This window comes from Mustela erminea, chromosome 20 (assembly GCF_009829155.1).
Source record: "Mustela erminea isolate mMusErm1 chromosome 20, mMusErm1.Pri, whole genome shotgun sequence".
Lineage (NCBI taxonomy): Eukaryota > Metazoa > Chordata > Mammalia > Carnivora > Mustelidae > Mustela > Mustela erminea.
Genome location: NC_045633.1, coordinates 174,663 through 192,069, shown reverse-complemented (window position 1 = coordinate 192,069; position 17,407 = coordinate 174,663). Strand labels below are relative to the sequence as shown.

Below are 17,407 nucleotides of genomic sequence, written 5' to 3'. Positions count from 1 at the left end.
GCAAACTCTGAAAGAAGCATCATTTGGTTTCGATTTTCTAGTTTCTTTTGGGGCCATATTTCCCTTGGGTTTTAGCCTCAAAGACACATGAAAAGTTGTTTGTAAATCCAAAGGTATGCCAAAGTAAAAAGTTTATTAAAGAATAACCCTGAGCCCCGGGGCATTCCTCTTCTCCTTTGCAGTTTTCCCTGATACAGTACTCCAACCTTATGAAGGTCCACTTTACCTTCCGCCAATTCCAGAGGATCTCGAACCCTCAGAGCCTGGTGGATCCCATTGTCCAGCTGGATGGCCTCACATTTACAGCCACGGGGATCCGGACAGTGGTGTAAGTTCCCTCTTCTGCCTCATGTGGATAAGCCACCACACCATTTCCTATGCTGGTCTGCACAGCCCTTCTGCACAGCTGTGGGAACTCTGGGGAAAGGGGCTCCAAAGGGAAGTGAGGGGGAAGTAGGTGGAGATATCCTTGGATTATTCCCCTGATATAGTACAGCACTTCTCTTCAGTGTTTCCTCTTTGCCTGCCCTTGGCTTGGCTGGACCCTAATTCCAAATGGGGCAGCCAGAGACATGGACTTTGGTTCAGGTCCGCCCACGTTCTCATTCTAGCTCCCTGTTGGTGACCCGGGCCACCCTGGGAGTTACTGAGTCTTTCTAAGTCTCAGGAAACTGTCAAATGAGGATACACTTACAACTTGGTTGTAAGGATTAAAGGAGATAACATGCATGCAATTCTTTTGCACCAGGAGTTCTAGGTAAGTGTTTTATCCAGAGAATGGTGCACCCCTGCTTTACCTCCCTGGTAGATACTTGGAATTGTGGCCGAGTGTTTCTGCGCCTCTCTCTTCACTCATTTCCTTTCTTCCCACATTCCTCACCCATATGAGCCTTGATTGGTCCAGCTAGGCCAACCATAAAGAATGAGTTGGCGGTGGGGCAAGAAGAGATGATGCGGTTCTTTTTTTTTTTTTTAATGTTATATTAGTCAGCATACAGCACATCATTAGTTTTTGATGTAGTGTTCCACGATTCATTGTTTGGGTATAACACCCAGTGCTCCATGCAATATGTGACCTCCTTCATACCCACCCCTGGGATAACCAGTTCCCCACACCCCCTCCCCGCTAAAACCTTCAGATGTGATTCTTATGGGAAAGAAATGGGCTGAATATATGGGATTTTCGACTTCCTGAGGACCCCTGGGTCCCGCTCTGGAGGTGGTGCAGGAGAAATGCTGAACAAGAAATGCTTCCACCAAATGTACCCTCTTTTTTGCTGGGTGGCTTTTCTGCCTTGAACACTTGCCCCATGGGACTGGACAACCAAGACGAATGCCTCTGTCCTTTAAAAGAAGGGCCACATGCATCCCAGTGTCCAGAGCAGCAGTGTCCACAACAGCCAAACTGTGGAAAGAGCCAAGATGCCCTTCAACAGACGATGGAAAAAGATGTGGTCCCTATATATACTGGACTGTTACTTAGCCATCAGGAAGGATGAATACCCAAATCTTGCATCAGCATGGGTGGGAGTGGAGGAGATGATGCTGAGTGAAGTAAATCAAACAGAGAAACCCAGTTATCACCCGGCTTCACTTACTTGTGGAGCATAAGGAAGAGCACGGAGGACATTAGAGAAGGAAGGAAAGTGAAGGTTGGGGGAGTCAGAGTGGGAGATGAACCACGAGGCACTGAACTCTGAGGAACAAACAGGGTGGGGGGATGGGTTGGCTTGGCGATGGGGTTAAGGAGGGCACGTATTGCATGGAGCGCTCAGTACTACATGTAAACAATGAATCTTGGAACACTACATCAAAAGCTAATGAAGTGCTGTATGGTGACTAGCATAACATAATAAAAAATAATAATAATAAAAAGAAAGTTACAAAGGAGTGATACCTCTTCCCAACTGTTGGAGCTCCTTGCAGTGGTGGGTGATGGTGCAGTTGTCCTCAAGACCCATTCTGCTCCCCTCACCCAGAACAGCACCTTCCCCACTCACCAGAGCCAAAGCCATCTCAGGGCCTCTCTGCCACCCACTGGTTTTTTCTTTTCTTTTTCTTTTTTTTAGAAGCTTCATTACAAAAAAGGTACAATTGCATTAACATTAAGGGAATTTTTGGGAAAAGTGTTATAGTCCCTCTACCACCACCTCACAGTATTTTAGCAAAAAGAAAGGATGAGAAATGAATAAACAAATCCCACCCACAAAGCACAGGGCCATGTCCATCCTTGTCTTTATTCAGACATATTTTATATAGTCACAGTGTGGGCAGAAACTAATTTCATCCTGCCTTCTTATTTTTTTTCATCTGTTACATGAGCTTGTGCCATGTTTTCTACAGCTTTTACTGTTTTCCTTTGAAATGGCTACTTTCTCACCGAGCAGGTGGATCATGCTTTGCTAAATCCCTTCCCTGATCTTGGACATTTAGGTTGTTTCCAGTATTATATGTGGAGTGTGTGTGTGTGTGTGTGTGTGTGTGTGTGTGTGTGTGTGTGTTTATTCTGCATCTATAGAACTACAAGATCATATAGTTACATTTTTAATCATTTGTAATAGCTACTATAGAATTAATGCTTACCTATAGGCCATTCTCTAGGGGTGAATTTGATCCTCAGAATAACCTCATATGTTTTGTCTCATTTATCTATTGTTCCTTAACAAACCACTCCCAAATTTAGTGGCTTAAGCATCAACTCTTTTATTAATAGTTTTCATGATTTGGGGCTCATCTGCTTTCAGAAGTTAGAACATGGGAGATTCATTCCCATAGTACTGCCTGGGTAGGACTGGCTGGAAGGCTGGGCTCAGCTGGGGTGGTAGAGTCTTTCTCTCCATAGCTATAGACTTCCCTCATGATGGCTCATAGCCTCCCAAAGTGCAAGAGCTATTAAGGCTTCTTAGGCCTATAACTGGCATGGTGTCATTTCTATTTCATGCTATTGCTGAAACTGGTCACAGGTCAGATTCAATATGGGAATGGAACCAGGTGCTGCACACTGGGGATCATCTTTGAGGAATAGCTATGGTACAATTATTATTTTCACCTTCACAGAGAGAAGCAGAGACTCAAAGAGGTAAAAACAACTGTCCAAGTCTGTTAGACTCTAAGGTTCCTATTCTGAACCATACTGCCTCCTGAAAATGAGATTCCATGGTAGATGGAGTTATAGAAAAAGGAATATGAGTACCTTTATTATTTTTTTAAAGATTTTATTTGTTTATTTGACAGACAGAGATCACATGTAGACAGAGAGGCAGGCAGAGAGAGAGAGAGGGAAGCAGGCTCCCTGACGAGCAGAGAGCCCGATGCGGGACTCAATCCCAGGACCCTGAGATCATGACCTGAGCCGAAGGCAGCGGCTTAACCCACTGAGCCACCCAGGTGCCCTGAGTACCTTTATTATTAGTCTTACTAATCAATGCATTACTTTCAAAAAAGGGTGAGGCGATTTTTTAACATGCCTGAGATAATTTGACGGTACCAGGACTCCCCAGTCTCTCCAGATGAACTTCTAGTGCTACAGGTTATTTCTTTTTTAAATATTTTATTTATTTATTTGAGAGAGAGCCAGACAGACAGAGAGAGAGAGAGAGAGACTATGAGAGGGGAGAGGTCAGAGGGAGAAGCAGACTCTCCGTCGACCGGGGAGTCCGATGTGGGACTCGATCCCGGGACTCCAGGATTTACCTGAGCTGAAGGCAGTTGCTTAACCAACTGAGCCACCAAGACACCCTACAGATTATTTCATTCCAGAATCAATATCATCTTCAGAGTCATCTCCCTTTCTTCCTTGACAGGGAAGAACTATTTCATAGTAAGAATGGGGCCCGAAAAAGTGCCAAGAAGATCCTCATTGTCATCACGGATGGGCAGAAATACAAAGACCCCCTGGACTACAGCAACGTCATCCCCCAGGCACAGAAAGCTGGCATCATTCGCTATGCCATTGGGGTACGTCCACTTCCTCATGTCTCCCTCAGACTCAGGCTGTATCTCACTCTGGCAGAAAGGCTGGTGGTCTCCTCCTCACCTGTCTGTCTGTCACAGGTGGGGAATGCTTTCCAGGAACCCACTGCCAGGCAGGAGCTGAACACCATCGGCTCACTGCCCTCTCAGGACCACGTGTTCAGGGTGGACAACTTTGCGGCACTCGGCAGCGTCCAGGAGCAGCTTCAGGAGAAGATCTTTGCAGTCGAGGGTAAATGCAGGGCGAGCCTGGGTCTTGGGATTGAAGGTTCTGGACCCAGCTGTCCCCTGAAGTAGGGAGGGGCTATCCCTATTCACGGCTCACCCAGAATTGTGCCCCAGAACCCGAGCTTCAGATTCATTCTTCTCCTTGTGCTCTGAGTCCTTGTGGTCTCATGGTCCCCAGAGCCTAAGTGGCCTGTTTCCCCACAGGAACCCAGTCGAAGGCAAGTAGCTCTTTCCAACATGAGATGTCACAAGAAGGCTTCAGTTCAGCGCTCGCAATGGTGAGTGGAACACATACTTGATAAACAGGAGTCAGGCACCAATCCTGGGCCAGCCCTGTGCTGGGGGTTGGGACCCAGGAGTAAATAAGAAAGCAGATTCTGTCTTCAAGTTCATTGTCTGTTCAGAGACAGACATATGGGTAGTGTATGTAGGTGCCAGGAGCACAGCAGAGAACAGGGTAGCCACGGTTCCTGCTCTCATAGGGCACATATCCAGTGGGGGGAGACAACAAACAACCACAAATAACTTCAGATTGTGCTAGGCATTAGGATAGAGCAAAAGAGGTGATCAGAGGAGGCCCGAGGAGTGACAACTGAGGCCAAATGATGAGAAAGGGCCAGCCCTGGAAAAATCTGAGAGAGATTGCTCCAGGAAGAGGAAAAAGCAAGTGCAAAAGTCTTGAGGCCTGAACACAGTTACTGGACCAGAGAGATAGAAGGGCCGGCGTAGCTGGAGCAGAGTGTGTGTGGGCGGGGGGACAGATGGGGGCGGCCAGATCATGCAGACGAAAGAAACGACAATATAGCATGGCTTGTGTGCAAGTAGATGTGTGTTCCAAACATCCAGAGGGGTTTGCTTTAAAGTGATTTTGGGGGTGAATTGGGGGGACATAGAAATGAAACAAGGTTGGTCATGAATTGGTCACTGAAGGTGGGTCATGGGTACTTAGGAGTTCATTAAGCATTTCTTTCTACTTTTGTATATGTTCTAAATTATCCATAGTCAAAAGTTTAAAAAGGCAAAAAACAAAGTATGCAGAGTAGGAAAGGCCTATCACTCCCTGAGGGAGCCAAAGAAGACCTCACAGAGGAGGTGAGTTTGAGGTTGAGTCTTCCTGAGAAAGGAGTGGAGTCCTAGAAAGAGATAAGAGAGAGGTGTCCAGCTCAAATGCTTCATGTGTTTAAACACAAGGTATCTCCACAGATTTGACTGGGAGGATGCAATCCTCAGGGGCTTGGCGACAGGGAGCCATCTTGGATTGCCAGCTGGGTGGTGGCCTTGGTCCCGGGGAACTTAACTCTGGTGTACTAGAGGATGGAGTAGAAAGGGTCATGGGTGAGAAGAGTTGGTACTTACTGGAACAGTGGCACTGGGCACGGCTGAGACGTTAGGAGTGAGCGACCCTGAAGTTGTTGAAGAAGACTGGGGAGGGGGAAGAGAATTCCAGACAGTGAGCAGAGTCGGTGGCAGGCCTTGCTGTGGAACAGGCTGTCTTCTTTAGGCTTGGTCTGGCTCAGCCCTGGAACCCTTTCCTCCCAGGATGGACCAGTTCTGGGGGCAGTGGGGAGCTTCGGCTGGTCTGGAGGTGCCTTCCTGTACCCCCAAAACCAAAGCCCCACTTTCATCAACATGTCTCAAGAGAATGTGGACATGAGGGACTCTTACCTGGGTGAGAAAAGGCTGTGGTTGGGGGCACAGGTGGGACAGGAGCCTGGGAAGGGCAGGAGCTCGGGGGTGGGGAGGAAGCTTTTGTGCTGAGCTGTGCCCTCCTCAGGTTACTCCACTGAGCTGGCCTTTTGGAAGGGGGTCCCCAGCCTGATCCTGGGGGCCCCCCGCCATCAGCATACTGGGAAGGCTGTCATCTTCACCAAGACGTCTGGGCAATGGAGGCCGAAGGCTGAAGTCGCAGGGACTCAGGTTGGATGCTGAGGAAGCCGGAGTGGAACGTGAGGGAGCCAGGGTCTGCAGGGGCAGAGAGAGAGGAGATGAAGGGGTCTGGGAGCCTGTAGGAGGAGGTCCCGGTGGCTGGGGAGAAGTGGGACCTGTCCCAGAAGGGGCTGCCTCTGGCAGGGGCAGGCGGGATGACTTTTGGCTGTGCCCTGCAGATCGGCTCTTACTTTGGGGCCTCCCTCTGCACTGTGGATGTGGATAGAGACGGCAGCTCTGACCTGGTCCTCATCGGGGCTCCTCATTACTACAAGCCAACCCGAGGGGGGCAGGTGTCTGTGTGCCCCTTGCCCCAGGGGGTGAGTGTCTGATGAGCCCAGGGCTGGGTGGGGCCTGGGTGAGGGGTGGAGGGATTGCCTGTGTTGGGACCTGACACTGGTTTTGTTCTGCAGAGGGCTAAGTGGCAATGTGAGGCCATTCTCTTTGGGGAGCAAGGCCACCCCTGGGGCCGCTTTGGGGCAGCGCTGACGGTGCTGGGGGATGTGAATGGGGACAAGCTGACGGACGTGGCCATCGGGGCCCCAGGAGAGCAGGAGAGCCGGGGTGCTGTCTACCTATTTCATGGAACCTCAGGGCTGGGCATCAGCCCCTCCCACAGTCAGGTGAGGCCAAGTCTGAAGCCTCTCCCAGTTCCACGTGCTTTTCTAGGTCTCAGATTTGCCTGATGCCCTGTCATGTCACTGACCTGAACAGTAGCCATGCTCCTTTTAGGGGTCTAGTGCCCTGAATATCACCAGGCCAAGCTAAGCACAGAGTATCTCTCCTTTCTCCTGTGGGCAGCTTAGTGGTGAAGAGATTGCAGGGCGTGGGTCAAATGCCTGGCTGGCCATGTCAGCTGTGTGGCCTTAGGCGAGCGACTGATTTAGCCTCTAGGAGCCTTAGTTTCCTCCTGTGAGACATTAAACGAAGGAGCTCTATGTCTGGGGTCCCTGGGGTCTCAGTACTCTTGCTTTCCATTCCTACCCTCTTATCTCTCTGAATTTTTCCATTCAGTTCTGCTTTCACTGCAGTTTTCTTTCCAAGTCTTTCTTCTCAAATCTTTCAGATGCCTTCCCCTTGACTTCCACTTTTCCTTTTCCCCTCTGGCCAGCGGATCGCGGGCTCCCAGCTCTCTCCTTCACTCCAGTATTTTGGGCAGTCCCTGAGTGGGGGTCAGGACCTCACCCAGGACGGACTGGTGGACCTGGCTGTCGGGGCCTGGGGACAGGTGCTGCTGCTCAGGTGAGAACTCTCCACATCCCACCCTTGCCCACTGTGTGTCCATTCAACAAGCTGCCCCCTCCCTTGTCCTCCTGCCCGAGGCCAGATCCAGGTCCTCAGCCCCTGCATGCACCCTCAGGAGTCGGCCAGTGCTGAATGTGGGGGTGGCCATGAGATTCATGCCAGCGGAGGTGCCAAAGGTTGTGTACCAGTGCTGGGGAGACATGCCATCCACCCTGGAAGCTGGGAATGCCACAGTGTGTCTCACTATCCACAAAAGCTCACTGGACCAGCTAGGTGAGTTTCTTCCCAGTGGACCCAGTCCCTTATCCCCTTGAGACCCCAAGCCTACCTCAGGAGAAAATGGGCTAAGGAATCCAGGTACCACCTCCACATCCACCTGCCTGCCAGTGTAGGAAACCTTGGGTCCCTTCTCTCCCCCTCTCCCCACACCCAGGCCAGTGGGCTGCAAGTCCAGGAGACGACCTGGAGTCTGCCCACTTCTCTCCACCTGCTCCAGCCACTGCCTACCTTGAAGCCACCACTTGTCTTTCCTATTCTTTGAGCTGTCTCCACGTCTGTTCTTGCGGCCTCCCCACCTGTCTCCATAGAGCAACTAGAAGTACTGGGCCTAAAACACAAATCTGTTCTCCTCACTTGCCCACTTAACACCTCTCCTCTCCCCCACTCAGGAAGGCCCAAATCCTTCTCTACGATGCCCTCGTTGATCTCGCTCCTGCCTGCCCTTCCGGCCTCACCTCACCCCACTCTCCCATCCTCCCTCTCTCTTCTGGTCCGAGCCATTGTTCTCATGGTCTGGGAGCTTCTCCTCCCATTCTTCACCAACCCGTGGTCATCTTCCAGGTTGGGGCTCAGACAAGGCCCACCCAGGAAGGCATTTCTGATCCCAGGCAAGCCCTCCTTGGTACTACTGAGGATCCCATCATTGGGTTTATCATGCTGGGAGATTGTGTCCTGCATGCCCGTCTCCTTTCCTAGACTGAGAGCTTCATGAGGGCAGGGATGATATTTCTTTATCTTCTTCTCCACATGTATTCTAGCACCTGATACAGCTCATAGCCCATAGGAAGTTCTCAGCAATATTTTTTTGCATGAATAAACAAAACCTGAACATTCGAGGTTCTCTTGGACTTTCCATCTTCCATTCCTCCCTTCTGCTTCAGGTGATGTCCAAAGCTCTGTCAAGTATGATCTGGTATTAGACCCAGGCCGTCTGGTTTCTCGTGCCATTTTTGACGAAACCAAGAACTGGACTTTGATTCGAAGGAAAACCCTGGGAATGGGAGTTTACTGTGAAACCATTAAGCTGCTTTTACCAGTAAGGACTTTGGTTCTGGGAAGGGGATGGGGAGAAGGAGCCCAAGGAGAACCTCTGGTACCTCTGCTCCCTGTTGAGTGGCGTGTAAAGGGTGGGGATATTGGAGTCAGAGAGAGGAAATTGAAGCCAGAGAACCCGACTCCACAGCTAGGACAGAATGCTGTCCTGACAGTAGGAAATGGATGCAGTTGAGGAGAAGGGTCAGTGGTGGAAAATAACGAGAAGGATAGTGGGTTCTTGAAAGCCCATTCTCCCTCAGGACTGTGTGGAGGACGTGGTCAATCCCATCATCCTACGCCTCAACTTCTCCTTGGTTGGGAAGCCCATCCCCTCATCTCAGAACCTTCGCCCTGTGCTGGCTATGGACTCACAGGACCTCTTCACTGCTTCTGTGAGTCTTCCAGTGAAGTCCCAGGGATGTACTGACTTTCACTCTGTGGTTTTCAACTTTTCATCAACCACATCAAGTCCATAATGCCTCCACCCAGTTACCACGGCCCTGCCTAGCTTGGACCCTTACACACATCCCAGCTAGTCACCACTTTACCTCAACATAAATTCTGATTCTTATTCTCCAAATCCTTCCCAATTTTTCTCATTCCTTCCTCTGTTTCTTTGTGCATGTCGTAGTTCCTACTTGGAAAACATTTCTTTCTCTCCACCTCAAAGATCCTTTCTAATTCTCTAAGCCCTAGTCTTATCTTCCCCCTTTCTGGAAATCACAGTCAGCATCTGTCGCTCCTTCACTGGCTTCCTATTACATCACGGTGATACCAAATATTACGTGACTGGAATCACTGGAATCAGGGCATTTGGCATCCACTTTGGTTGATCTCTGGAAATTGTGAGTTCTGTGAGTACAAGAGTCATGTCTAATTGACCCGTGCTTCCATGCTTCCTAATGCCTCTCCCAACTCAGAACCTGTCCCCTACTGACACTTAATTTTGTTTGTTGAATAATTGTTCCAATGTGAGATGGAATTAACTCCTCAGCTAAACTTCATGTTCCTTGAAACCAAGGATCTTATCATTCTGTCCCTTTCTTACTGCCCCACTTCTTGGCAATGTCTAGCATAGTGCTAGGTGTGGGATGGGTGCTCAGTAACACTCAATAACAAACACTCAGGATGAGTGGTTCTCATGAGGGAAATGCAGAACAATTAAGACATGGAGAGAGGGACGCCTGGGTGGCTCCGTTGGTTAAGCAGCTGCCTTCGGCTCAGGTCATGATCCCAGCGTCCTGGGATCGAGTCCCACATCGGGCTCCTTGCTCCGCAGGGAGCCTGCTTCTCCCTCTGACTCTGCCTTCCACTCTGTCTGCCTGTGCTCGCTCTCGCTCGCTCTCTGTCTGACAAAAAAATAAATAAAAAATCTTTTAAAAAATAAATAAATAAATAAATAAAATAAAAAAACATTTAAAAAGAAAAAAAAAAGACATGGAGAGAAAGAGAATCTCCTGCTTTTCTGCAGCTCCCCTTTGAGAAGAACTGTGGACAAGATCACCTCTGTGAAGGGGACCTGAGCATCAATCTCAGCTTCTCAGGGTGAGCTGAGAGATGTCTGTCTCTTTTCATTTCTAGACACGTAAGCATATGGGTCTCCTATCCCCATGGGATGAGAAATGCTTGTTTCCCTTTGGCTTCCTTCTAACAAAGAAATCAAATTTTTATGGGAATGTTATCTGTTCATGAGTTCCTGCAGCCCTGGCCTTAGCCTTGATCCAATTCCAGCTGATTTCCAGTGGAGTCTCTTTTTCACTTTTGTCCTTCCTCTTTCAGCCTGCAGACCCTTGTGGTAGGGAGCTCCCTGGAGCTTAATGTGACAGTGACTCTGTGGAATGAGGGTGAGGACTCCTATGGAACTGTGGTCCACTTCTACTACCCAGCAGGGCTGTCCTATCGACGAGTGTTAGAAACACAGGTAAATAAGCTCCCCTGTTCTCTTATGTCTCTTCCCTGCCCTGGGTTACAGGAGGTTCTTTTCAATTCTTCTATGATGAAATCTAAACATAGATACAGACAATTCTGAAGAAGAGAGAGAGACAGAGAGAGAATGGTGCATAAATCAGATGTATGTTTAAATAAATAATATTAAGCAAATAACATCCAGCTCAAGAAATAATACACTGGTAGTACCTCCAGAAGTACTCTCTCTATGTTCTTTTCCTCATGAAAACCTCAGTCTCTCCCCAAAGTAACCTCTATTCTGACTTTGTGATAATCAATTCCTTGTGTATTTTATGGTTTTACCACCCATGAGTTCATCTATGAAAAAACTGTTGTTTTTTGCCAATATTTGAAATTTATGGAAACATGTTATATGTTCTTTTGTGTGTTTTTTCATTTCTTCAATATATGTTTGTGAAATTCATTCCATGTTGTTGCCTATGGCTGTAGAACATTTTTAAAATTATGTTATGTTAGTTATGTACTGTACTTCATTAGCTTTTGAAGTAGTGTGCCATGATCAATTGTTTTTGTATATCACCCAGTGCTCTATGCGGTATGTGCCCTCCTTAATACCATCACCATGTTACCCCGTTTTCCTACCCCCTCTTCCCTCTAACACCCTTAGTTTGTTTCCTAGAGTCCACAGTCTCTCATGGTTCATCTCCCCCTCAGGTTTCTCCCCCTTCATTTTCCTTTCCTTCTCCTAATGTCCATCATGCTATTTCTTGTGTTCCACATATAAGTGAAGCCATATGATAATTGACTTTTTCTGCTTGACTTATTTCACTTAGCATAATCTCCTCCACTTCCATCCATGCTGATTCAAAAGTTGAGTATTCATCCTTTCTGATGGCTGAGTAATATTCCAATGCATATATGGACCACATCTTTATTCATTTGTCTGTTGAAGGGCATCTTGGCTCTTTCCACAGTTTAGCTATTGTAAACATTACTTTATGAACATTGCCTATAGAACATTTTTATTGTATACAGAATCCCTTGAATGACCATATCACAATTTATTTACCCATCTTAAAATTTTTAATGAAAGTTTTTATTTAATTTCTAGGTAGTTGACATGTAGTGTAATACCTTACATAGAACACTCAGTGCTCATCACAAGTCCCTCCTTAATATCCGTCACCCATTTAGCCCATCCTCGGCCCACCTCCTCTCCAGAAATCTCCACTGTGTTCTCTACAGTTGAGTCCCTCATGGTTTGCCTTCCTCTTTTTTTCCCTTCCCCTAGTTCATCTGTTTTGTTTGTTCAAAAATGTTTTGTTTGTTAGTGTTCACATACGAGTGAAATCATATGGTATCTTTCATTGACTGACTTATTTCAGTTAGCATAATACTTTCTAGTTCTATTTTGCAAACAGCAAGATTTCATTTATTCTTTTAGATGGCAGGATAATATTCCATTGTACTAGTATACCACATCTTCCTTATCCATTCATTACTTGATGGATATTGGGGCTCTTTCAATAGTTAGTCTTTCATATTTAATGTTGCTGTAAACATTGGGTTCCATGTGCCCCACTGAATCACTATTTTTATATCCTTTGGGTAAATAGCTAATAGTGCAGTTGCTGAGTTGTAGGGTAGTTCTATTTTTTAATTCTCAAGGAAGCTCCATACTGTTCTTCAGAGTGGCTGCACCAGTTTTCATTCTCACTCACAGTGTAAGAGTGTTTCCGTTTTTCTGCATCACTGCCAACACCTATTGTTTCTTATGTTGTTTATGTTAGCCATTCTTTTTTTAAAATTTATTTTTTATTTATTTTCAGCATAACAGTATTCATTATTTTTGCACCACACCCAGTGCTCCATGCAATCCGTGCCCTCTATAATACCCACCACCTTGTACCCCGACCTCCCACCCCCCACCCCTTCAAAACCCTCAGATTGCTTTTCAGAGTCCATAGTCTCTCATGGTTCACCTCCCCTTCCAGTTTCCCCCAACTCCCTTCTCCTCTCTAACTCCCCATGTTAGCCATTCTGATAGGTGTGAGGTGATATCTCAATGTAGTTTTTAAAAATTTTTTATGCCCATTTCTTAACAGGATTATTCATTTTTTTGGTTGTTGAGTTTGATAAATTCTTTATAGATTTTGATTACTAACCCTTTATCAGATATGTCATTTGCAAATATCCTCTCCCATTCCATTGGTTACCTTTTTATCTTGTTAATTGTTTCCTTCATTGTGCAGAAACTTTTCATCTTGATGAAGTCCCAAAAGTTCACTTTGGTTTTGTTTCCCTTGCCCCCAGAGATGTGCCTGGTAAGAAGTTGCTTAGACTGAGGTCCTATAGGTTGCTGCCTCTGTTCTTCCCTAGGATGGTTTCCTGTCTCACATTTAGGTCTTTATTCCACTTTGAATTTATTGTTTTGTATGTTGTATGGAAGTGGTCCAGTTTCATTCTTCTACATGTGACTGTCCAATTCTCCCATCACCATTTGTTGAAGAGACTTTTTTCCATTGGATATTCTTTCTTGTTTTATCAAAGATTAGTTGACCATATAGTTGTAGGCCCATTTCTGGGCTTTCTTTTCTGTTTCATTTATCTGTGTGTCTATTTTTGTATCTGTATCATACTATCTTGATGACTACAGCTTTGTAACACAACTTGACGTCTAGATTGTGATGCCCCCAACTTTGCTCTTCTTTTTCGAGATTGCTTTGGCTATTTGTGGTCTTTTGGTCCTATAAAAATTTTAAGTTTGTTTGTTCTAGCTCTGTGAAGAATGCTGGTGATATTTTGTTAGGGATTGCTTTAAATGTGTAGGTTGCCTTGGGTAGTATGACATTTTAATAATGTTTTAATTCCAATCTATAAGTATGAAATATTTTTTCATTTCTTTGTGTCCTCTTCAACTTTTTTCCTTAGTGTTCAATTTTTGAAGAGTATGGATCCCTTACCTCTGGTTAGATTTATTTGTAGGTATCTTTTGGTTTTTGGTGCAATTGTAAATGGGATCAATTTCTTGATTTCTCACTCTGCTGCTTCATTACTGGTGTATAGAAATGTAACAGTGGGTGGGGGGTGGGGTAAATGGGTGATGGGCATTAAAGAGGGCATGTGATATGATGAGCACTTGGTGATATTCTCAACTAATAAATCTTTGAACATTATATCACAAAACTAATGATGTACTATACCTTGGCTAACTGAATTTTAATAAGTAAAAACAACAACAAAAAACAACAATAAAAAAGAAATGCAATAGATTTATGTACCTTGATTTTATATTGTTTGAGTTTGCTGAATTTGTTTATCAGTTCCAGGAACTTTTTGCAGAGTCTTCCAGGTTTTTAAATAGCGAATTTTGTCCTCTGTGAATAGTGAATAGCTTGACTTCTTTCTTGCAATTTGGATGCCTTTTATTTCTTTTTATTGTTGGATTATTGAGGCCAGGACTCCAGTAATACATTAAACAACAATGGTGTGAGTGGACATCTGTACTCATATTACAATTTGTGGTCATTTGAGTTGTTCCCTGATTTTGGCCATGACTATTCTTGAGCATGTATATTGGTGCACGTATGCATAACATTTGGAAGGTATTTGCCACATATGGACTTGCTGGATCTTGGATTCCTGTATCTTCAATTATAATAAGTAGAGACCAACCATTTTCACCTATTTTCACTTCCATCAGCAGATTATTAGAGTTCCTGTGAGTTTCTATCCACTGTAACACTTGGCATTGTCAGAGTTTTAAATTTTTGTCCATCTGGTGATATTTCCTTACAGTTTTAATTTGCATTTCTTTAATAAAGTTGAGGAACCTTTCGTCTATTTCCTGGTGATTTTGATTTCTTCTTTTAGGAAGTGCCTGTGCAAATTTTTTTCTTATTTTTCTACTGAATTGTCCATACTTTCATTTTCATTTAATTTTTTATTTAAATTCAATTTAGTTAACATATATCGTATTATTAGTTTCAGGGGCAGAATTCAGAGACCCATCAGTTGCATATAATACCTACATTACATAAACTGACTTCCTTAAGGCCCTATCCCATTACCCACCCACGCACTTTCACATACTTTTCTTAATTGTAAGCATTCTTTGATATTCTGGTTACCAGTACTTTTCCATTTACATGGGTTTAGCTATATTTTCCAGCCCTATTGATTGTCTTTTCAGTTTCTTTTAGAGGGACTTTTAATAAATCAAATGTGTTAATTTGATTGTGGTTGATTTTTACCAAAACTTCCTTTAGGTTTAGTGTTTTTATGTGCTGATCTTAGTGATGTCATGGTTCTGGGGGGAGGGGACGGGGGTGAGGTCAGGTCTTGACGTCCAGCAGGGGCATCAGCGTGTGCTGGTCGCCACTCTGCCAGCTGTGTACCACCTTGGGGTCCCCCACATCCAAGAGCAGCTTCTTCTCGGCCTCATGCAGTTCCTCCGCGGGGTCGTAGCTGTAAATGGGGAGCAGGTGATGGCAAAGCTGGTCCACTCGCTTTTTCTTCTGCACATACATTACCATGGAGTCCCTGTTGGCCTGGGGGCATTGGGCACTGTGGTGTTACTCATGACATCCACAGCGGGAAGGCTGGGTGGTCAGCGTGGACAGTGGGGCCTCGGGAGGGCGCTTCCACGGGGCTCCCTCCTGCGGCTGCAGCCTGGACAGGAACGCCCTCGGTTGGCTCCCAGCTGATCTTGTTTAAGAAATAATTCCCTACTCCAATGTTACCAAGATATTCCCCTTTATTACATTTTAGGAGCTTCATAATTTTGCCTTTTCACGTGAAATATTTAATCTAGTTGGAATTTATTGTAGTGTATGGAGTGAGGTAGGAAACATTGGGTTTTTTGTTTGTTTGTTTTTCAGATTGCTTGATTTTTTTTTTTTTTTGTATGGGCTAATTTTCCTAGTATTTTTTGTTGAAAATTCTGTCCTTTCTCCTACTGCTCCACAGTGCCACCACTGTTATATATCAAGCCCCAAAATGTACATGAGTAACATTTTTGAATTTGATTTCCTTCCCTGGAAGCAAGCCCATCAGCGCCCACTGCGCCTGGCGTGTGAGGGAGGGCCTGCTGGGGATGAGGGCCGGACAAGCAGCAGCTGTAGCATCAACCACCCCATCTTCCAAGAGGGCACCAAGGTGAGCGCCTCCCCACAGATGCTCGTCACTCTCTCCCCTGTCCTGACCTGCTCCTGTCTCGTATTCTCCCATGACCTTCCTTGTCCTCATTCCTTCTGTCTTCTCCCAGGGCACCTTCACAGTCACATTTGATGTCTCCTACAAGGCCACCCTGGGCAACAAGATGCTTCTGAAGGCCAGTGCAAGCAGGTGAGGCCAGCTGTATCCCTCCCGCTTTCGTCTCATGCCCCTGCAGAGAGTTCTCCCCTGGGTTTCTGTTCAATGAGGTTCCCCCCACTCTCTCTCCAGTGAGAATAATAAACCTATGACCAGCAAAACCGACGTTCATCTGGAGCTCCCAGTGAAATATGCTGTCTACGTGGTGATCAGCAGGTGTGAAATTTTGACTCTCCTGTAAGCCTAAATCTCCCCTTGCAGCCCAGACTGATCTTTAAAGGATAGGTATATAACTAGCCCTCTAGTTCCTCACATGGGAATACTTGTGACCAGTCATCTATTTATGCTATAGTAACATACACTATATACTTCTTGCTTCTTCTCTGATGGGTTTACCTATTGGTGGGACACACACATACAGTTTGCCACCACTCTTGCACACCTCCGTCTATCTCCAAGGCGCAGGCTTCCGTTAACATGAAGCCAATTCTATTCTTCATGCTAAATTTGAGTGTGCTGAAGTGAAAGTAGCTAGATTAAGACTGAGGCTTCTATGAACACTCTGAAGTGGGAGATGTGGTTTGTCACCACACAGAGGAAAGAAAAGGTCAGGGTTTCACACAGCAAACAGGAGACCAGAGATGTGACAAACTGCTGGGAAAGTCACCAGAGTCCAGGGCTGTGGCAGGTCACAGGAAAGTCATGTGCAGGGCTGTTGCTGTCAGTTCTGAAGGTGGGTGGTGGAGCAGGGTCGGGCCAGGCTGGAGGAGGGGCAAGGACACCCAGAAAATCCGGCTGAACTCCAGAAGTTTGGAAGGTGGTCAGAAGCTTGTCATATTGCCATGGGACAGAGTTTGCCACTGTTGCTGCTGCTGATGACCCATGAATTTCTAGCGCAACTGGGGAGAGACAATCAAACCGTGTCATTGCCCTTCCAAAACCATGTATGAATCTCCCCTACTGTCCACAGGAAAATAGTGGAACTTACATTAAGAACTTATAGTTATATATACATACGATATGCCAAGCATTTAAAAAGTACTTTACAAGTACATTCATTTAATCCTTCTAATAACTATGTGATATGCTTATTGTTTTGTTTTTAAAGATTTTATTTATTTATTTGACAGAGAGAGATCACAAGTAGACAGAGAGGCAGGCAGAGAGAAGGGGGGTGGGAAGAAGGCTCCCCGCTGAGCAGAGAGCCCGATGTAGGGCTCGATCCCAGGACCCTGAGATCACGACCTGAGCCGAAGGCAGCGGCTTAACCCACGGAGCCACCCAGGCACCCAGTATGATTATTGTTAACCCCCCTCTATCACCAACAAAGAAATCAAGAGGTTAAGTAACTTACTCTTCTCAGTCAGCTGGTAAATGACAGAACCAGGACTCAGTCAAATGGTCTGGCTCTGGAGCTGGTGCTCATGTCCATATGCTACTATGCCATTGCAAGGGTTGGGGAAGATGAGTGATTTACTCAAATTTGAAAAGAGTGTTAGAA

The 17,407-nt window shown here is 45.8% G+C and overlaps 1 protein-coding gene and 1 pseudogene across 5 annotated transcripts in view; one reads left to right on the top strand and one right to left on the bottom strand.

The window, feature by feature from the left end:
- LOC116580979 (integrin alpha-D-like) overlaps positions 1–17,407 on the top strand; it is a 31,317-nt gene that overhangs the window by 9,317 nt on the left and 4,593 nt on the right. For 4 of the 5 annotated variants that reach the window (XM_032327904.1, XM_032327903.1, XM_032327906.1 and 1 more), the window contains 17 exons: positions 183–328; positions 3,804–3,957; positions 4,054–4,204; positions 4,405–4,478; positions 5,740–5,869; positions 5,975–6,117; positions 6,306–6,446; positions 6,540–6,749; positions 7,238–7,368; positions 7,487–7,644; positions 8,532–8,686; positions 8,946–9,077; positions 10,157–10,230; positions 10,465–10,606; positions 15,637–15,750; positions 15,860–15,939; positions 16,039–16,122. In XM_032327904.1, coding sequence (XP_032183795.1) covers positions 183–328; positions 3,804–3,957; positions 4,054–4,204; positions 4,405–4,478; positions 5,740–5,869; positions 5,975–6,117; positions 6,306–6,446; positions 6,540–6,749; positions 7,238–7,368; positions 7,487–7,644; positions 8,532–8,686; positions 8,946–9,077; positions 10,157–10,230; positions 10,465–10,606; positions 15,637–15,750; positions 15,860–15,939; positions 16,039–16,122 — 2,219 coding nt within the window. The remainder of the gene's footprint in view (positions 1–182; positions 329–3,803; positions 3,958–4,053; positions 4,205–4,404; positions 4,479–5,739; positions 5,870–5,974; positions 6,118–6,305; positions 6,447–6,539; positions 6,750–7,237; positions 7,369–7,486; positions 7,645–8,531; positions 8,687–8,945; positions 9,078–10,156; positions 10,231–10,464; positions 10,607–15,636; positions 15,751–15,859; positions 15,940–16,038; positions 16,123–17,407) is intronic. The other variant, XM_032327905.1, reaches the window with a different exon arrangement.
- On the bottom strand, positions 14,905–15,289 carry LOC116580982 (annotated as a pseudogene).